The sequence below is a fragment of the Falco peregrinus genome, chromosome 11, assembly GCF_023634155.1.
Source record: "Falco peregrinus isolate bFalPer1 chromosome 11, bFalPer1.pri, whole genome shotgun sequence".
NCBI classification, from domain to species: Eukaryota; Metazoa; Chordata; class Aves; order Falconiformes; family Falconidae; genus Falco; species Falco peregrinus.
The window spans coordinates 23,324,804-23,347,184 of NC_073731.1; the positions used below are offsets into that span (position 1 = coordinate 23,324,804).

Here is a 22,381-nt window from a genome sequence, read left to right on the forward strand (position 1 = left end):
ACTTTTCTGTTGAACAAGTAATTCGTCACACTGTAAGACAGACACTTGTGGTAGATGTAATAGCTTGTTAGTGAGGTAAATGCCATTAATACATATTCTAGTTGCACCGCATATGCTTACTCATTTTAAAATGTGATTTAAAAGTGATCACGTATTTTTAAATGGGACTGCTTAGAGGCTTTAATATTTTCAGAGGCAGATGAGGGCTGAGTATAACTCAGCTGCTTGTGTCTCCTGCCCATTGCCTTCTCTTTGCTCTCCTAATGCTGGTGGTGGGCTGGGACAGTGCAGTCAGTCTCAGTATGGTTACTGGGAGCAGCTCTGTGTCCTTACTGCCCGTGAAGCCCAGTGTCTGCCTTCTCCTTTGCTCAAAGGAGAAGCAGGCTGTATGCCATTAGTTTCTCGTTTAGTGTAAATTCCCATAGCAGGATACAAGTAGTGGTTTAATGGCAGAATACAGTAACATGGCATGGCCTTAATGTCATAATTACCCATAAAGAACTGACAGAGATCTTTTAATGTCTCCAAAGAAGTCAAGAGACAGGTCATTTGTAAGTCCCGCTGAATAAGTACAATGAGCTTTAAAATTAACTCTACTAAATAAGTCCAGTAGTATTTCTGCTGAGCTCTGTTGTAACAAAACCTAGCAGTAGCAAGGCTTTATCCTGGACTTCAACTGGGTGTATGCTTTGACCCGTTCTGTAGAAAGGCAGAGGTTTCCTGTTCTTACATCACAAGAAAGCATTGCTGCCTTTAGAGGGGAAGATGCTGTGTCCACAGCAAGGGCTGAAGCCTATAGCAAGGCAGTGTTTGATCAAAGGTGCAGGTCCCCTGCGGTGAATAAATAGGTGCCCATATGAATAGTCTGTTGAAGTCACCGAGGGAAGCACCCTCACTAGGAAGCCTTGCTGTAACAGTCCCTTGGAAATGCAGAAAATCTTGGCAATTAAATAAGAGGGCTGGAACCTGTGGCACTTCCTATTACACAGCTGGTTAAAGAAGAGCATTTACTGCACCCAGAAATGGGGGCTTAGCAGGAACCTTTTGCTCTGGGCACAAAGAAAATATTTTTCATGGCCTTGCGGGGAGGAGATGGCTCCTGCAGCTGGAAAGAAGAAAAGATAAGGGTACTTTTTTATGTACTCTTTTTAAATTGGTCTTTCTAGGGTGATATTTTTCTGGAATAACTATTTCCTTTTGAATGCTCTCCTGTCCTATCAGAGCTATGTTTAGATCATCTACAGCTGTTATTTGTATGAATATGTGATTGCTATGTTTATCATGTAACTTTGACTTCCTCTGCATGCTGCATGCCTCTTTCAGCTGAGCCTACTTTTAACATTTCAAAGAGCTGAGCAGCTTCCAGCAGCCACCGTCTGTGAATAATGTGGCCATCCCAAACTCATGCCAAGACATTTTTAGACAGCATTTGAAAGTCCTGTACTTTGTGAGTTTTTCTCATGTTAGCATGAAACACACAAACCTGCGTATACTTAATCTTATGAGGTTTTGTTGTTGTTGTTTTGTTTTAGTTCAGATAAATCTCTTTGGCTCAACAGCAAGCCCATTTGCTTGCAAGGTTGGAGCTCTGTGTAGCCCCTTTTACAATTTAATCTTGGTTGGTTGGTGGTATGTTTTGTCAGTGATATTCTGCATTTGAGTGTTTGTTTAGTAAAGCTCAGGCCTGACATGTCAAACTGGTTGAATGTCAGTTCCAAATTTGAAGGCAAAATGGTCACACACAAAATTCAAACAATGCGTGGCATACATTACAATAAAATATTGGGGAGCATGACCCCACAGAATAAATGCTGGTGCTATATAAGGCCTCCAGGAAACAGGAGTTGCTATACACAATAGTTTTTGTTGTGCACCACAAAAAGAATTACTGCTTTTCATGCTGGATTTGAAGATGTCAGTCATTAAAGGTACCTGCCATATGTGGAGTGTTTATATCCCTGGCAGAAGTGAGAAAGCACAGCTCCAGTCCACTTTAAGTAAGCGGCAAGCTCCAGCTGAGGATTGCATCTGGGATCACAATAGGTGGAAAATATCAGCCAACTGAAAGTAGACATTGGAGCCATTTACTAGGTAATTAATGGAAATAATTACTTTCACAGAGACAGCTCTTCAGCTATTGAAGTTAAGGTACCAATGCCGTCATTCCTACAGTGGATCCCAAAATGGTTTCTGCCCGTTGGGTGGAATGACTGAATTTAAGGCCTTGTCCAAACGCAGCTGAAGCTATCGTGAGGCTTCCTACTGATTCCAAATTGTAGGCACTAAGTCTGACCCCCTTTCAGCTTTTAATAATAATTCCTTCACTCAAGGAAAAACAAAATCTTATTCCAAATATTTAGATTGCTAAAGAAAGGCATGTAGTACTATTTTCCACAATATTTTATACAGACGCAGGTCAGCATGGAAGGAAATTTTTGTGCCTGTTTTCCCATAGGATGTTGGAAAAAATCCTGCGGAATGATTCTTTCCCGCGAGGTAGGAACAGGCAGTGTTTACATGGGCTAACAGTTAAGAAATCTTTTTTGGGAGAAAGATGATTTTTTGGTATAAAAAAGATCCAGGTGTGAAAATCATTCATCTTCAAGAATCCCTTGAGCAAAGGAGTATCAGCAGATGGGAGTGGGCATTTTGCTTTTCTTCTGTTGTTTGAGGATTGGCACCGCAATGATGAAATCGACCGTACGACTGAAAGTCTACTTGCAGAAGGATTTGCTGGATTGGGCCCAACGGCTCTTGTTACTCGACAACGGCTTTGCTAGTTCATGGCAATGGGGAGCGATGAGCTACAGCTCAAACTGAAATAGCAGACGCAGCTTCCTGCCCTGCGCTGCATCTCGTGGAGGTGTGTGAACACACCAGGGAAGATTGGCATGATTGATACTGCTGAAATTGGAGTCCTAAGGAACTCAATATTACACTCATTTGTATTATGTCACACTGATACGGAGAAGCGTTCATATAAGTGACTTCTAAAGTGTTTGCTGATGGTGCTGCTGATTTAAGCAGGATTATAGCCCGTTAAACACCCAACGTATGACTGACTTTGGCCATACAGCCTCTGGCTTTAAATGCTTGTGACCTATACCCATTTGTTACGGCGAGTAATTCTTTAACATGCTTGCAGAGACTTTTTAGAGTGTGGCTGTTGGGAGCAGTTTTTGGATTCTCTGGGTAAATCCTCTCCTGTCTTATAGGCAAGTGTAGATGTTCATCACCTCAGTGCGAACAACTGACCCACGGATAATGTCACAGGTGATAGATGACAGCGAAATCGGGGAGTTATCCCGTGGCAAAGATAACAAGAATCATTTCAGGCTTTTTAGTGGCAGAATCCACAGTTGAAGCAGCATTTCTGATGTATCTATCAGCCTAAAATGGCAGGAGGCGGTACACTGGCGGTGCTGCGATAGGAGAGCAACTACCATCCCTGACTCCTAGATCCCACCTAGTTAACTCCTTGCGGCGAAACGCCGGGCTGCAAAGCACACGGGTTAAAAATCAGGCCAAGCTGGCAAGGACGGAGCCGCCCTGCCCCGCAGCCCGGCGCGGGGTCCCCCGCCCGCCCCCCGCTCCTGCTGCCGCGGTGACATTTCGGCTAGTTCAAAAGTTCACGGGCAGGCTCTGGCGAGGCGGTGGCGTTTGGGGCTGGAGCGGGGACCGCCAGCGGGGGTGGCCGGTGCCTTCTCCTCCCTCCCGCCTCTCCTCGCTCGTTTCCAGGCGAGACCTCGGTCTCCGCAGGTACCGCTCTGCCTCCCCTCCGCCTCCCCCGTTCATTTTTTTCCCCGCGCCCCTGCAGCATCTGCCCGCCCAGCTGAGGGGCTGCCTGCGCGGAGGGGCGCTGCCTCCCCCCCCCCCCCGGTGGGGGGCGCGGAAGGGGGCGCACGGCTGCCCGCTGCCCCACAAAAGGCATCGCCGAGGTCCGCACGCCCGGCGCACCAGAGCACGCAGGGGCACGGGCAGCCACAGACACGCACACGGACGCGCAGGGGCACGCTCAGGCACGGCCACACGCGCACACCCGCACACGGGCGCACACGCGCACACCCGCACACAGCCACGCGCGCGCCGCGATGTGCGATGCGCGATGCGCGACGTGAGGCACCTCGCCCGCCCCGGGGCCGGGGGGAGCCGGCGGGATCCGCGCTGCCAGCCCGCCCGCCCCTGCCGCTCCCTCTCCTCCAGACCCATCCATCAGCCTCTTCCTCTCCGTCTGCTTCTTCCTTCTTCTCCTTCTCCTTCTTTTTAAATTTCTTTTATTTTTTAATTTGCTCTGACTGTATCTACCCAAGCCCTGAAAAAATGCCTGCCCGTGGAGCGAGGAGAGGGCACCGGGTCGGTAAATAAGAAGTGAGTACGAGCACAATGGCGTGCCTCCCCGCTCCCAGCCCTGCGGATGCTGCATGCGTTCCTGCTTCTCCCGCGTCCGGGCGCGGGGGGGACCCCGGGATGCTCCCCGGCGGGCCGGGCCCCCTTTGTACCGAGCCTGGCTGCCTCCCCTTCCCCTCCCCTCCCGCCCCGGCCCCGCGCCGCGCCCCGGCCCCGCCGCCGGCCGCCTCGCCCCCGCGCCGCTCCCCGACGCGGAGCATCCCCGCCGGCGGCGGCTCGGGGCTCGCCCGCCGCACCGGGGCCGCGGGCATCCCCCGGCGCACGGCAGCGGCGGCGGGGAGGGGGCGGCGGGGCCGGCGGCGGTGCCCGGTGCCCGCTCCTTTGTTCGCCGCCGGCGGCCGCGGCCGGTCGGCGCTGATCCGGGCGGGCGGGCGGGCGGCGAGCTTGGCAGCCCCGACCGGGAGCGCCGCGGCCCCCGGCACCGTCCTTGGGGGCTCGGAGGGTCGCAGGGGCTGCGGCGGGAGGGCGGCTCCCCCCGCCAAGGTGCGGGGCGCGGCGGGGGGGGCCGTGCCCGTGCGCCGGGTGCCCGCGGGGCGGGGGCCGGGGCAGCGGGAGGCGTGACCGCGTGGGGCGTGCGGGGCGCCCGGGACCCCGCTCGGCCCGGCCCGGCCCGGGGGCTGCCGCTGTCCCCGGGCCCCCCCGGGGGGTGCCTGAGCCCGCGACGCCCGGGGGTGGCCCTGCCGCGGGTGTCCCACCGCCGCCGTCCTGAGGGAGACTTCCCTCTGGATTTAGCTCGGGGCTCGTCCCACCGGCAGCTGGAAGCCGTGTGGTGGCCGTTCGAAATGTAATTCCGATGTAAATATAGCCTGTGTGGTCAACTGCTGTGGCCATCTTCCCACAGGAGACCTTTACCTGCACTTGATGTGGCGGATTTTTTTTTTAGTGCCCATGTAGTTGCCGGTAGTCACGAGTTATCGAGATACTTGATAACACACTCAGCTGCTCTTCTGGTAACCCGGTGGGTTTTTGTAGCTGTAAATAAAAATACATGCTCTAACAAATGGGTGGCTTTTCCAGTAAGTACACACGTTTTACTGGTATTTTTTGAAAGGTGTAATTGATACGCAGTTAACACTTTAAGACCGGTATGGTGAGCAATATGTTCTTTTTATGGTTGTGTCTGGGGAGTGTGGAACAGATCATGCAACTGTTCTCAGCATTTGTCGGAGTGCAGGACGAAATAGGTGAGAGAGAGAAGGGTTTGTGTTTTTCTGCTACTTCTGTAATGCTGAGGTAAAACACAGCTGGAAAGCTGCTTAGTGGTGCTTAAGAGACCAGCGGGTGTAAAGAATCTCAGCAGCAAAATACCACTCTACACTACCCTAATGAAATGCAACAGTGTAGGGGAAATCTGCATGTTGGAAATGACTGAATATTGGGAGGGGACAGACGCAGACAGAAAATGTGGCAAATGCGTGTATGCTTGTAAAAATGGATTAATACTGCTCAGAGCAGCAGCCTTGTTGTAAAGTGCATGGGATTTAAGGGAAAGATTCAACAGTTTAAGAGTTGCAGTTTGAAGCAACAGGATTTGTGTGATCTTTTTGCAAGAAGTTCAGTTAACGAAATGAGTGGCACTGTGAAAATTAACTTTCTTCTTGTGTTTTGCCAGTGGCGGCACCTGACTTGCTGGATCCCAAATCGGCCACTCAGAACTCCAAACCAAGATTATCATTTTCCACCAAGCCTACCGTGCTCTCTTCACGGGAGGAAAGTGATTCGGCCATTAATGTTATGAAATGGAAGACAGTCTCAACAATTTTTCTGGTGGTCGTCGTGTATTTAATAATTGGAGCAACAGTATTTAAAGCCCTGGAGCAGCCTCATGAGACCTCCCAGAGAACCACCATTGTGATTCAGAAGCAGACGTTTGTATCTCAGCATTCCTGTGTGAATGCAACAGAGCTTGATGAACTGATACAGGTAATCCACACCAAACCCTTGCCACCGTGCCTTAGAGGAAAAAAATCTGTATGGCAGCATTACTGTGATAAAGGGGAAAAACGTTATTAGCAAAGCTCTGTGTTGGCCGAGCGATGTAACAAGTGTTAAGACCAGAAGTTGAGCAATAGCATTTTCATGCAAAGCCTCATGGCTGAAAAGCTATTGCTATTTTTAGGTCCAGTACATTTGGTAGACAGCCTTTTCTCACTGAAGCATCCCAGTATGCTAATTAAATGATTATTCATCAGCAATATATATAATTAATAGTTCACAAAGGAATTGATACATTGATTGTGCCTTACTAGGTCTGTCAATATTTGAAATGTCTAATTCTGGGGAAGAAAATACACTATCCATTGCCCTAAAGAACTTCTAATTTATCGTGATTGTATCGAGCTAGCTTCCCTTCCAGCTGTATGTTTCTTTTTATTGATTCTGTTTTAAGTACAGGGAAGTACTACGGACTTGCTGTTTTGATCTTAAATCTCAATTTTCTCCACTTCTTAAAGGCATACTCACAACTGATGTACATTGTTGTGTTCCTACTAACATGACTTTACCTTTGCAGGTCACCTGCCTCAGAATCATAGTAACTATTTATTTACAGTAGCACAGAACCAGATCCAGAGCCTTATAAAGGCCCCCTCCAATTCAAATCCTGTGTTCCCATGTTCTTATGAATATCCAGTGGCGCTGCAGGGAGCAGCAAGGGGCTGCCAAATAATGTCAGTTCTGGGGATAAGACAATGAAAGGGGAGGCTGGAGTGAACAGCCAAGAGTTGGCAAGGATTGACTCCTTCATTAAACAGCAGCCATGGGGCCGTCTGCGTCTGCAGAGCCTGAGATGGGACAGGGGAGAGCAGGAGAAGCTGGCAGGCATCCAGACCCTGGCTAGTGCAGCTGCATGTACACAAAGCCTTCTGGAGGTGGTTTTTGACAGCAGATAAGGCTGGGAGTTTAGAATTTGGTTTTACCTCTCTAGACCAATCTGCCTTGAGCATCAGCGTGGACACCTGGGTTTTTTTCCGGTTTAAATGCGGAGCTCTGACATACCGAGTTATTTTTATGGCACACTACTTCTGGATTTTAAAAGCAAACTGGGAAAACCTCTTGTATTTTGTGATTTCCCCCCTGCCTTGTTGCTAAAACGTGTTCCAAAACCGCTGCCCTTTAGGCAGTTCCTATCTGCATGTGTCCTGACTGGGCATGCCTGAGGAGGTGCTGCTGATCTAATTTCAATGCTGTGTAATTGCGTTTCAGAGGTTCTACCAGCAGAATGTGAGATAATCTTTCAGAGAAATATACAAGCACATTCTGATTAAAACAATCTCTTGTAGCTAGTGTACATATCCCCATGTGAAATTTTTAGGTCAGATCCTGTACTTGTGAAGATAAAAATAGAAATTTTGAAGCAATATTATCTTACATCATGTATGAGATGGTCCTTAAGGCAAAAAATGCTGAAATTTTCTCTAGAGTACTTAGATATTTTAGCATTTATGATTCCCTACCCAGAAGCACAGATTGGTAATAAAAAAACACTTCATCAGCATTCAATGCCCATTTGATGTTCTGTGCAAAATAAATGACAGTTTCAGTACAATTATCAGAGCGCAGATACCTGTGTCAGCATTAGCTCCCTGCTTCGCTAGCAGTCTTGGCGTGACCAGAAAGACACAGGCTTGTGAGGCCTGGTGGGGTGACACAGCCTCCCACAGCACATGGATGAAAAATAGTTGTGGGAAGAGTTTGCTCTGTTTGTTGTTGGGGTGAATGGAAAATGCAATTTCTCCTTGTTCCCTTCTGCTTCTCTGCGAAGAAGAACATCACAACGTGGAGGTAGGAATGTGTTGTTATTCTCCTTTTACAAGAGGAGAGCAGAGGCATGAGGAGCCTGGTTCTACAAGTGCATTTTGGTGCCTTTCTTTGTGCAGAATGAATGATAACGAATTGCCTCAAGTTGTTTAAGGGTTGGGAATTAAGTGACTTACCCAAAGCAAAATAGGAAAGCAATGGTAAAGAAGAGTCTCAAATCCATTTTTTCCAAGTCTAGGCTGCTCTCTTAACCATGGGGTCATATTTCTTCCCTACTTACCACTTTGTCAGAGAAGCTAAATTACTGGAATACATTTTGTCTCTCTGGGTTTATGTCTGACTGCTATTACAGTATAATGCAGTGTTTCTTCAGTTTTTGTTGGATATCTGAATAAAAATAAATAGTGTGTGTGAGGAAAAAGTAAATGATATGTAAGAATTCACTGAAAGCTATAAAACTGAAAATTAATACGTACTAGTGTAGTAGGAAGCTGGAATGACTAGTGTGTGTGAAGAAAATTACAGAGCTTGCAGGCGGTAATGTCTTCTTTAATCAAGTATTTACCTTGAGTCAAACTATAATGGAATTTATTACAAACTTTTCCTTTTGAACTTCGTGTTCTGGGAATCCAGAAACTGGTTTCGCTCTGGTTCATGCTAGTCATTGCTCAAGGTGCTTATCATGCCAGGCTTTTTCAATCCTCACAACTTATGATCTGCCATTTAATCTTTACTGTGAAGCAGGCTGCACTATCCCAAGCCTGCTAACTGACAGTTCAGCGTGCGGTGGCATAGTCAGGTGGGCAAATCGGGGAGACTAGTTTGAGAGCACATTCAGCTACAAAAAATTGTACAAGTGGAATGAAAATCCAGTTTGCTAGCACCCAGGGGCCATCCAGTTTCCAGCACCTTTGTTGAAATTTCCCCCTTGCCACAGAGGTGATTACAACACAGATTTGTGTGCTTCTATAAATGTGCACAGGATAGGGAGTTTTCCTTTCCTGTCTTCTCCAACCTTATTTTATCTCACCAGTCACCAGAAACCTTCCTGGCACAACAGTACATACTGCTGCCAACTTTTCAGCATGCACAGCTTTATTCCCTGGGTTTTGAATTCCTGAAACTGGATTTTCACATTGATTGTGTGCCTTCTCTAACTGTCCTTGGTGAGAATTATACTTCTATAGACTTTATATGTTTTCTCTACATGTGAAACATGGGGCAATGGAGAACTGCTCTGCAGCGTAGGAAATGTGCAAAGTTAATGAAATAGGGTGCTCTGATGACGTCAGCCAAGCAGCCTCAGCTGCCTTAGAAGGAAAAATGACCTGGGTTTTCCTCATAACTTTTCAGCTCAGTCCAGCAGCATTGTTCATGTGTTGACGGAAGAGGTGGTCTTCATGACCTTCTCCATCTCTGACTTCCATGGCTCAGTGTTGCAGATCTCTTTCGGTCTAAACCACTTCAGTTACTCATTGCCTCAGTATAATAAAATACACCTGCAATGTATGACCCTGACACCTGCTTCCAGATACATATTTTTTTTGATACTTCATGAGCACTTCTATTTAGTACCGCAATTAAAATGTACAAAAGTCATGCAGAGCATATCTGTACACCCAAGAGCCCATTTTTTCCAGGCAATTTCAACTTCTTTTGCTGTAGCCTGAAGCCAGTGTTAACGACAATGTTAAGTGGATCACTGCATGCTGTATGCAGCAGTGCTGCGATGGGCAGCGCACAGCAATCCGCGGGGGTATATCTGAATCTACAGCTAGAGAAGCATCCCAGGAGGGAAGCTTGTGAATGTACAAACACTACCTTGGTGACTCTAATGAGGATATAACAGACCAGCAAGCTGTGCATGGTCTGATGTTAAATTTCATTTTTTGAAGTTTCAGTTGAAAGGTCTTGAAAGGATCTTAGTTGTTAACAGATGGGAAAGCATTGGTTTGGTGAAGGTTATATGTAATATCTAATACATTATAAAGCTGTTGAAAGGGTTGTGGCCAGACACTTTACTAATATTCCTTCTTTTGGAAAAAGAACTCGTGACAATTCATCACAGATGGTGTTTTGGTTTCCCTGTCCATGCCTACTCTCAACTTGGCCCTGCCATGCAATGCAAAGTAACTGCCAGGTGACAGAATAAAAGAGTGAATGTAGTTCAGACTGTGTGGATTTTGTGTTTATGTGACAAAATATATAGACCTGATCTTCATTTACACTAGGGATTTTTTACATCTCGCTTGTAACAGGTTTTTCTCCACCACTGAGCTTTCTGTTGGCAGAAGCTGATAGAAACCTGGGAGTAATCCAGCTATATGTATGCAAATAACAATAAGCATTAAAGAATGAAAAAATCTCTTAATTAGAGAGCTTGTATCTAATTATTTACATCTAGTTCTAGTTCTTACAGTGTTGATTGTTCACTATAGCAAGCTTGCCACTAAACATTTAAAAATGTTGCAGTTTCCAAACTCAGATGCACAAAGTGTATTGCCAGGTACCTAGAAGATGTTCTGCTGTATTTATGCACCCGTGCATCGTAGCAAATGTGAAGGTCGCATTGCTGATGTTCAGGTTGCACGCATGCCCTCCTGCAGTGCTGCGCAGCCATGAAATGAGTGCATATGCTTTCTAGACATCTCCTGGGCTTAAGAGTTTGTCTCTGGGGACAGGTGAGCCTGACTGACTATGATATCCGACAACTTTGTAAAGCTGTCATTATTCATACACCTCATTCCCTCTACAGGGGATCCTCCTATAAGGAGAATGAGGTGTATGAAATAACAATGAATTTGCTTTCCCCCTGCCCAGAAGTCTTATTGTTCCTAGGAGGTAAGGATGTGACCAGTATGGGATGTCTTGGCAATGAGAGACAAGTATTTGTCCCCCTGCCAATGAGAAAGCTGATTTAAAAAAAGAGCTTTTTATGTAAATATCAGCTAATTATGTATTGCTCTGCAGTTATTTTAGTGTTGACCTTTGTAAACTGAAATGGAAAAAAAATTCCTTTTAATTCCCAAGCGTTAAGTTGTTTAATGTATTATTTTTGCATACCAAAAATTATATTTTTTGCATACAAAAATTTAAAATAAGAGAAATTTCAGTTATATTATTTTAAATACATAGAGTGTCCCAGAAAGCTGGTGTGAATTATTTTATTTATCTTAGTGAGTTTTTTCTGAAACTTAATAGTTTTCAAGTAAAGATACACTGAAACTTAAGTTAATAACAGAACATATCACATTTCTATTTCCTTTAGCAGAAACATCCTTCAAATATGTTTATTCTGAAAACCCCAACAAGTGGAGAAAACAATATCACATTAAACAGCACAATCTTTTAATGTGTTCCAAGTGCTGTTTGTGGTAATTTTTGTCTTATAAAGCCTTTATTTTGAAATTTGAACAAGTTTTCAGGATGCTGCACCAAGCTGTCTCAGCAATAAAGGACTCTTGTAGAGTTTTAAGTCCAGCCCCTTTCAGGGTATGTGGCTTCTTCCGAAAACTAGATGCCCACAAAAATGTGCTTGCATTTAAAAAAAAAAAAAAAAAAAAAAAAGAATTAATGAACCACCAGGATTAGCTGAATTGACCTTGATCCCATGAGCTGATCTCCTTGGGTTCTATGTGGGCTTGTGGTTAACATGACCGTGCTGGGGTCCACAGTCATGTCCCATGCCTGTTTTCATCTTACATTTGTGTCAGCTGCATTCTCCCTTTTCCTTCCATTCATCTCTTAGACTGTGAATGAGACCAAAATGTGTTTTATTTTTTCCTCCCTTGAGGAAAAATGTGGTTTTTTCTTTCTCTCTCTTGAGGGAAGCCTGACACAGTTATGAATGACATGGGAGCAGGGTTTCTGTCATCAAACTGGCATCACCAAAATATCATCATGGCTTCTTACGTGATTAATTTCTTGTAAAAATATTTTACTTTAAAATGTGCTTTCTGTGGCTTCATTTTCATAGTTCAAGGTAGCTAGCTGCATTAAGTTGCACCTCCACCAGTAGCTAATTTAGTGTCTTTTTCATAGGGTTTTTCACAACTTGCATTGTAACCCCAAGAAACTAATTTTTCTACACCCTCAGGAATATGTTGTTTTATTTCAGCCAGATAAGCTCCTTGAGCTGTAACCTTCCTGATTATGTAGAAAACTGTTAAAATAAAGAAGCATAATTCCTTCTTTCTCTCCCAGAGACTAGAACATATTTAAGCTTGCTGTACCATTTTTTGACATAATAAATCACAGAGATGCAAGCATTGTTTTCAGACAAATCTGAAATTCATTTAGACAAATTTAAAATTTATTAGCTAAGCCTATTAAGCCTGAATCAAATTTTATTCATTCTTTGAATCACATCATTTATAGACATTCTCAATTCTGTGAGCTGTAGCTTACAGGTACTTTTAAGCAGGAACTTTTTGAGGGAGTTTTAATGTACCAGTTTAAGCCCTAAATATTCTTAGTCTCTCCCTGTTGCAATTCCTTCCGGCCTCTCCAAAAGGAAGCAGGAACCATCCCATATCTGGATCCTAACCTGGAAGCAGCAGCTGTTTATGCTTCGTAAACCTTAAAGCCTTGAAAAGATTGATAGACCAGCATAAAAGAAGTTGTTGCTGCAGCATTTTATTTATTTATCTGGGGATCCAAAATACCGTTGCATCGTTTTTTTTAATGTACTCCTGCATTTCAGATGTGAAGCATATCACAAATTCAAATACCAGTAGCAGAGCTGCCTGTAGATGGTGTTTTCAAAGCAACGTGAAACGAATTACTTTTAAAGTAGTTAAAACATGAAGTGCAGGAACTGTAGTTTGTGTTGTTACCCTGTGCATATGTAATGCATATTAGTAAGGTGTCTGCCCATGAAAGCGCTAGAGGTTAAGTGTTCTTAAGTATACAGGTAGTCCTAACTGGCAGGGTAAGGTCCTGTTTCGGTGCCACTGGGTCTGTAAGTCTGGCATTCACTGCAGCATTGCCTTTCTGCTTCGCTCTTGCCAGAAATAGATGTTCAGAAGCTATTGTCTCCTTCCACAGTAAAATCCCCCAAATTCTACCCGTACCCACAGATCAGAGGAATATTTATTACATAAAAGATCTCTGTGAAAGACCTCTGATCATCACCCTCCCGCACCTGTCCTGCACACGGGTACCCTCCGGCTGTGGCTGAGTCCAGACGGGCTGCAGGAGCCCCTGGGTTGGGTGCGCTCCTCGCTGAGGGTTGCTCCGGTTCCCACTGTCCCCTTACAGCCAGCTCCCTTCTTCTGGCTCTGCACCTCACTCCTGGAGGGAGGGAATATTTTGCCAAACTTTCTGCTGCCTGGGAGCGTTCCATCCCGTGACAGGGCAGCTCCCTTTTCTGTCGTTATTTTCTACCTGGTGGTTAAACCAACAGGACTTTTAAGCACAGTCTTTATCCTTCATGAGCATAGGAACAATACAGATTTTTTGGAGAACAGTGAATAAATTCTAACTGCCCTTGTCACTTCTTTGTTCAAGCAGGTTGCTTTCTAACTATATTTGCTGTTTGCGGTGTTTGGGCTTTTAAAGGATACCTTTACTTCAGATGAACAGTTTATAGGGCCTACAACCTAGCTAGCTTGAATGCCTCTGAATGACAGTATTTCTCTTAGAAAGGGTGGCAGATATGACCCATTAGAAAGTCGCTTTTGCTGAGCAGCTGTCTGAATAATTGTTCCCCTCTTTAATCTCAAGCAAAGAAAGGCCCTCTTCCCTGAATGTGTATGTATACATGCATATATATATATATACACACACAAAATTTATATACGTAGTCTGTTTGTAATGCATGTTTGGAAATAGAAATGTACGTCAATATGTTTCTACATTATTTTAGTTCAAGTAGATTGTGAACATAGTGTGAAAAGTGTTCTTCAATTCTTCAACGTGTTGAACAGTGCAGGTTATAGTCACAGATTAGACAAACTAAAAAGAAAAAGGTGGAATCACAGAATTATAATACAAACATTGCAACCTCTTTCAACAGCAAGGCTCAAAAGCATGTGCTTCTGGAGGCTGGGGAGTTGTTTGCAAAGTGTTAAAAGCATCCTAGTGTGCCTCTGAATAAAGAACTAGGATTTCCATTCTCTGTAAATCAAAGCTGAAATAAAAACGCAGCAATAGTGCAGTAGGTGGGCCATATGAGACTTATCCTTATACTGGAGAGCAAAAGAGTGCTCTTGTTGCATGGCAGCAGGACAGTGAAGGAAGAAATCCAGGCTGAGAAATGAATTTCCAGAAACTCTGAGGCACATTGGACTGTTTGACATCACTTGTTAAGTGACTGCTAGGAAGTACAAGCTAACTCCTGACAAGCTGGGTAATGAACGGCTGCACACTCTGTGTTTTATCAGAAGCATAATTTGAGGTGCTTCTATTTCAATCTTCAGATAGAAAAGCTGAGAGTAACGAAGTGTTGTGCTACATCATTTCATAAAAATGAAGCGACTGGAAGATGGTACAAAAACATGTATTCAGAGCCTGGTGTGGAACAAGGAGATAAGCATTAGGGTGACTGGTTTGACACAGGCTTGTTTCCGCCTGATCTCTATGAGTCAGCAGCTGCCTACCAGGGGCTGACCTTCTCAGTTTATAACCTCTCGTGTTCCTCCAGTGGCCCTGTGGACCCCTGCTTAGTGGAGGTAGCTCTGTGGCCAACAGGCTTGCTTTTGTCAGCCATCTCCATTGGCTCCTTGCAAGGTTGGAGGACCAAAGGTTGAAATCCCTGACCTAGGAGAATTCTGGTTTTGCAAAATGACTGTTTGTTTTATCTCTTCTTTTGACAGAAAAAAGTCACCAAATTCTGTGTCTTAATCTGTGGGGGTATCTCAGCGTGGCCTCTTTGGACAGATATATGTGTGAATGCAGGGATGTGATACTACAAAACCATGCAAATTTTTTTACCAGAAAGCATTTCTAAGTTATATAGGAAATGAAAAGCTGATGAAATTAAAATGACATTTTATATTGTCACTCTCCTTTTCCCAGTGTACTGATTTCAAGCAAAAAGGCACAGTGTGAATGCAATGCTTATGTGTTTTTGGACCTCGGTCCTGTTATTGAAAATAGGGCAGGTCATGCCTGGCCTATCCACTCTGGGCTCAGGTGTCCCTGCCTCTGTCCTCTTATGCTCTCTGCTAAAGCTTGTTCCTGAATATGGGTGCAAAGCCGGGTAGTTTGGATGTAGTACACGTTAGGACTTGTACTCCAACGCAACTCATGCCTATCCTAAGTTACAGTACAGAGCTAGCCTCAGAATCCATGTAACTTAAAAAATGGGAATTCTGTTACTAAATTTTTGAAATAAAATAATATATATTTATTATATAAAACATATATAATAATTTTAAATATTTTAAAAAATATCTCAGTTCTCTTTACTATCAAAAGAAGCCCAAAAATTTACCATTAGAAAGACAATTAATAAAACCCTGTTACTTTTACTGTAACCATACAATACTGTTCTTAAAACCACTGCACACAGAGGCCTTGATTGCATCCCATGTGCTGGGTGGCCCCCCCCTCTGCTCAGTCCTCAGACATCTCATGTGAACCAAATATGAGACAAAGGCTTTGGAAGAAGGTAAGGCAAGTGAAAAAACCTACATAGTTTAAGAATTGAAACTGTCCACATTTCCATTCTAATGCTGACTGGTTCTGTAGTGCTGAAGTAAAACTGATTTTTAAGTAAGAATTTAGATTGCATATGGAATGAAAATAAGAAAAATAGAAAATTTGCTACTGAGGCAGTCCGTTAAGTTTAATACTGTAAAGTAATTTTTTAAAAGTAAAAAAATTCCCATGTTAAGATCACACAAAGTGTTAACAGGCTGCAACATATGATAAATGTACAGATTATGTAGAGTTTTCACGATTCCGTTTCGAGGCTCAAAATACACAGAGTTACTAGTGAGTTAAGATAAGCTGAAGGGCTCAGGTGACAGAACGAAGTTATGAAGGAAGGAAAGAATCACATGCCAAACATGACAAATGAAGCGGTTGTGTTTGCTCTAGTAGTAAGGCATCAGTCAAGAAAAAAGGCTGAGGACCAAGAATAAAGTGGCAGAGCAAATTGAATCTAGCAGCACTGACAGTGAATAGCATGCTGTTTGAACACTGAGGGTGAGATCCTGGTCCTCAGTGAAGTTAGTGGAAAGCAGCTGCATGAGCCTAGTTTTTTTTTCTGGGCTGAGGAAATGTTAATGTCCAGTATTCCAGGTGGGTTTGTGCAGTGGATGTAGTTAGAAAGAAGATGCTACCCTGTAATTAGTGCCCTGCAATGTACATATGTTAGCAGTTATGCTGTATATTATTTTTTAAAATTATGCTTGGCAATAGTCTTAGATGAGGATCTGCTCACAGGCAGTGACCAAACAAAGAAGAAAAGATGTCCTCTGATCCAAAGAACTGAAAAGGCCGAAAAAACATTCAAAGACTTTATGAGATAGTAGTATTGATCTCAGTAAACCAGGAGCCTTCCCTGTCATCCTTGTTAGTAAGGCAGACTCTTACAGAAGACTGAAGCAATATAATGCAGCAGCTTCGTTAGCATTCAAGGGTGGCTCCTCCCAAACACAGGAGAAAGTGTAATAACTGTGTGTTTGGAAACTTAATAACCCAGTGATGAAGGCGGCATCATCTGGCCCTTTATGACTAAAACTATGTTTTAAAAAATCAATAAGGTAAATCAGTAAATGTACAAAGGAAGTCGGTGATAAATACTGGCAATGAATGTTACTTGTATGCAATATTCAACAGATTTATTTAAACAGATAAATACGTTATTTAATAAGAAAGAGTCTTTAATTCAGAAAAAAGAGGCAGCTGATGTGTCTGTAAGGTCATTAATTTCTTGAAGGAGACAAATAAGACATGGCAATTCAAGTGTTTTTCCTAGCCCAAGAACTTATAAAATTACTTTGAAGCACATAAAAATCTCAAAAGGTAAATGCTTTTTAAATGATCCAGAAGTAAATTGCAGAACTTACTGCCACAGGATGACTTGGGTCCCAAAATACAAGTGAGCTCCAAAAGCAGTTAGATAAATTCATGGTATAATGATCCACCCAAACCAATCTAAACACCATGATGCAGATGCAGCCCCCCACTCACAAACTCCCTAAAACTGTGCTTAGTTAGAGCTTAAGAGGGTGTATGAAGAGGAAGCATCACTTGCCTTCTCACCCCGATTATTAGCTAATTGGCTAACATGAAAGATGCAATACGAGTGGCTAATTGTTGTGTTTTGTTAGGTCTGACCCAAAAAAGCAGTTTTGGGTTAGGTTGTATCTTCTTCCTGGAGGTCTGTAGGTGCAGCGTACTGCAGTTAGGGAATGCATAGCTGTAACGGACCTTTGAGCAGTTCCGACTGGCACACCTTTCGTGTAAAAGCCGTTGAGGTAGCATGGCTTCAAAAATGTGTGGTAATGATATAAAGCTCTGAAAACATTTTACATCTGGATCTCTATAAAATGTGGTCTTGCTAGACTGCCTAAACAGGTGTGTTGCTCAGAGTAGTGCGTTCATCCAGTACAATAAACTGTAATGAAACATGAATGGTCCCATAAAATTGCATCGATCCAGTGCTTTACCAAATGATGTCCTCACTGGAGAACGTGTTCCCGTTTGCAGGTACAAGGACTTGTGATGAAATTTCTTAGTCCACTGAAATGAAACTGTACTCAAAATTTATTCAGTAGGCTTTATAATGCAGCACACTGGGGTTTATAAGTCAGAGGAATATCTGTATTGTGTAAATTATAAAATCAATACAAGGGATGGTTTTTACATGCTGCTTAGCCTGACGTGTCCCTTCTACACTAATGTAAACACCTGTCAGTATCAGTGCTGCTGTATTTGCTTTTGCCAAGTTGTACCTGATGTACCAACATAGATTTATTCTTCCAACCCAATGGAAAATTATCCCCTTCCTTTTCCCCATCCTTTCTCCTTTCTCAGTAGGATTGAAAATTCCATGTTTGATGTCTGCCCTTCTGGTCTTTAAAAAAACTTAAAGTGAAAACAGTTGAATGTATAGAAGATAAACCTGTAAAGTCTGTGTAAAGATACCTCAGCTGGCTTTTTGTTGGCCACCCTGGGTGTTGCAGATGGCTTAGGTGCGGCAGCAAGGTCCCACTGGCTGCGGAGATGCAGCTGTGGACTTTCAAATGGCTACTTTGTGCATCTGAGCTTTGAAAATGGCAAACTAGAAATGGTGGATTTAAGCTGAGATCCTGTCTCAAAGATCAATGGCCTGGTTAATCCAGCGTTGGAATTTTGTCATTTCTGTCCAGATCAACTGACTTCAATGGGCACTGCTTAGAAACAGAAATGTTTTGCTTTGCAAAGTAGCAATGTATTTTGAGGTTGACAAAATTATTGCTACTGTACAACACTGCAACAGACTGCCTGTGCGGAAAACCTATTGCTGAATATCTTCATGTGCATAATCCTTGTTGGACAACTTGCCAAGCAGAAACTATTAGTTAGTTGAAATGCTCGTTTTGGCTTTGCCGTATTGCTTCCTCTGTTCTTTTGTTAAACCCTGTTTATTATTGTAAGAGTCATGATTACGAAGTAAGTCCTGTTTTAAACTTTCAGAATGAAATAATAACTGACATTCCTTAAAATATTTATTGCAAATTTAAAAATACTTTTCCTTGATGTGTACTCTTTAACTCAAATACTAGTATGTGTCTGCAATAGAGGTATAACTAAATAGGAATACTTTTTCTGATAAAAATTTACAGTAGGTGACCTGCTGAAACAGGACATGTTTCATATTTCTTGAGACTATGAAAATGTCAGTAGTGGCAAGCTTGTTCATTTCAGCTGCTGGAACTGAATTTTTCAACAATGACATTTATGGAGTATATAGGTGTATGAACTTAGAGTTACGTGTTTGATATTTGACTGATATTTTTATTAATATAGTGAAAGTTTTATAACCATAAATGTAATTGTTAATCTTTAATTATTGAATTTTCTGTTCTACAAAAGTGTTTTAACTAATTTGAGTTAATTTGATCCAAAACAATGCATGGGCATTTTTGCTTGGAGTTTTAAAATGACTGTGTTTTAAGTACATTTGCTTGCCTAACTCAATAGAGGAATATTTTGGGAAACTCTTATTGTAAATCTTTGTCTAATGCATATTTTTCTTCACCAAGCAGTTGCAACAGTAAAAATAATTGTGTTTGCCCTCTAGCTAAGGTGATGCTGTTACTGACGTTGTGGATTTTGCATTCTCCTTAATGGTCTGGAGTTTCCAGCTCTGCTGCGTGCTGAAGTGCTTGGGGTGTGTGCTGAAGATCAAAGCGTAGCCTGACTGAATGATAAAACTTGAGCAGAACAACACTGATCCTTTCCTGGTTTATTGCTTGGACTAAATAAGTGATTTAATCAGTTTACTGTGTAATGTATATTAATATCATTGTTTCATGAATATTGACAAAAATCTTTTTAAACTTGCAGCAAGTAGTGGCAGCAATAAATGCAGGAATCATACCTTTAGGAAACACATCTACTCAGATCAGTCACTGGGACTTGGGAAGTTCCTTCTTCTTTGCTGGCACTGTTATTACCACCATAGGTAGGACACAGCTTATTATCTTTTTATAGTCAATGGACTGAAACTCTTTTGATTTCCAGTGTGTGCATGTATTTGTCAATGGTAAATCTTCCACATCTGCTGGTTTAAAGTAGAGAGTTATTTTTAGTTGCAGGGGCAGAAATGATAGCTGTCTGTATGGAGCCCTAGCTGAGTAAATGATTCTTCCGTAGGAGAAAAATGTTGCTATATATTTCTGTGAAGTGACTAGAAGAGGTTGTGGAAACATTTTTGGGGCTGGGGCGGGGAGGGGGGGGGGGAGCGGAATTTGGTCAACTATGTAATCACAAGTGTTAAATAGGGCATGATTTCAAGCGCATTAAACCTTAGCTGAGATGTATGGAATTTCAAGTCTGTATAATGCCATTCTATATTTTTGTTTTCTCTAAATTATGAAAGAGATGAGAAAATGGTAAAGATTCAGTTCATCTTACTGTGGTATTGTTAGGCAGATTTACATACAAACACTTACTTTGAGGCTTCTGTTGCACTCCAAGTCCAATGCTGTAGGGTGATTTATCTCTGCTCACAAGCTCAGGGAGTTTTCTGGATCTTTTCTGCATTTAGGAGCCACTGTCCCTCTGAGCAGTTGTGAGTAGGAGCAGCATTTGATCTTTCAGTTTCTTCTCTTTGACTACAATATAGTGGACATGGTATACAGTTCAACGATGTAGTGTAGCTCACAGGTCACAGAAGGGCTGTCCATGAAGGTGGGTAGAAATCTGAAGAAACCCAATGAGAAAAATTTAAGACCTAGCAATGTATAAGGAACTGTAGTGTTACAATAATTACCTCTACATAATATTTATATGCATATTGTGGTGGAAGAGGATGTTCTTTTCAAGTATGGTATGTACTTTTGTTCTTTCTTTATGCAGATGTGCATATGTACTATATTTTTTGTGTGTTTGAGTGTATATGTGCCTATATATATGTGTAAATATTGTGTCTATGTGTAATATTTTTCCACATCTGGAGTGACAGAAAGACACAGGTTTAGTGAAAACAAAGAATGAAACTGTTGCATCCTTGAGCTTAGTAACAAACTTACTGATTTTATAGTAGTAGGTCCACAAGGTAATCGAAACTCCAAGTATTGAAAAATGTAATTTTAACAGATTCTAACCAAAAAAAAGCGATAACCTTGAGAGGATAGCTTTACGATCAGTTTTATGTTACTCTCTTCCGACATTGTGAAGCTTTATGTTGTAAGTATCCATGGTCCTGTAGAAAGTGCTTACTATTTGTCTCAGTTTCCAATAAGGATAAAAGTTAACATCTGGAAAGTTTTCAAGGAATTAAATGATTCAACAATTATTTTAAAGCAGTGGAACATTTTGTTTCACCATTTTATTTCCAAGTAAAACTAAGGTTTTTCTAAATCAAAATGTTTCCTGATTTAATTTCCTGACCTGATTCTACTGAGTCCTGCTTAGAGGAGAGCGGGGGATCTGCAAAGGCACCCAGGCCTCTGACCCACTGTCCCCAAGAGGCAAGATAACCCAATAGGAAATACATTTGAAAATTAGTATTTCAGGTCATTTCCGCAAACCAGAGTAGTCAGAATCAGGTCAAACTAGGCAACTGTAAATGTTTCTTTCAGGTTTTGTAATAGCAAACTGAGAAAATCTGGGGGAAAAAAGTCTTCCGTAAAACATTTTGGCTTTGGAGTAACTGTTTTTCATCAGAGAGCCTTTTTGACAGGACGGTCCCAGTCTGAGCTTTGTTTCTTAGGACCTGAGGACACCTGAGGACAGCACGCTTATGTGAAAGCTGTAGCGTGGTTGGCATTGCCTTACTGCCCTGAACCATCTTCCTGGTGGTTCACAGCGCTTGCGGTGTGACAGCAGGTGGAGGTGTCATGAAAAGCCCTTGGAATTGTGACTTTCCCAGGAAAATGGTGACAAGCATAACAGTTGGGTGTGCTTTCCTTTATTCTTTATTTTATTATGTGCCATCAGGTGATTTTGTGTTCGAACAGTGTCTTTTCATGTATGAGTAACCTTTTGAAAACGAAGGCGTTCCTTCCAGTTAGAGGGCATATGGTTATCATATAACTTGGTATTTTAATTTTGCAAAGAGAGTAAAAATGTGGTTTATGAGCATCTCCAGAGAGTTGCCATAGGTTTCAGCCAAACACTAAAGGTACTTTCTGTGGACAAAGACAGGATCTTATAAATTCATAAAACAACTTTACAGAAATAATTTGTAAAAGGAATTTTATAAATATGAATAAAATTGATAAGTATCATGTCCTTTAGACTGTGTATCTTAAGAAGTACTTGAATAGAAGAATAAAGGACTACTACCATTTGAGAAAATGATAGCTTTCCAGTGTTGCAGCAGATTCTCTAGCTTTCCAAACCTCGTATTACTATAATTTTATCATTTAGCCCACACTCCTCCTTGTGATATCTCAGAATCTAAGAAATTCAAATGGAACCAATCATCTGTTTACGGACAGCATTTCCCAAACCTTTCTCTAATGAAAGTCAAGCCCTTCTTTATTGACAGTAGTGCTTGCATCCCACAAATATTTGATTCCTAGGGAGAGGGGGTAATAAATAAAGCCTTTAG

General features: G+C 42.5%; 1 protein-coding gene across 2 annotated transcripts in view; it reads left to right on the forward strand.

Moving 5' to 3' along the window:
- The window catches only part of KCNK2 (potassium two pore domain channel subfamily K member 2), a 104,300-nt gene that overhangs the window by 21,878 nt on the left and 60,041 nt on the right, over positions 1-22,381 (forward strand). Inside the window, exons 1-3 of one of the 2 annotated variants that reach the window (XM_027788646.2) lie at positions 3,996-4,368; positions 6,020-6,330; positions 19,669-19,786. In XM_027788646.2, the coding sequence (XP_027644447.1) occupies position 4,368; positions 6,020-6,330; positions 19,669-19,786 (430 nt within the window). In that variant the 5' untranslated portion in view covers positions 3,996-4,367. Of the gene's footprint in view, positions 1-3,995; positions 4,369-6,019; positions 6,331-19,668; positions 19,787-22,381 lie in introns of those variants that run through there. The other variant, XM_027788645.2, reaches the window with a different exon arrangement.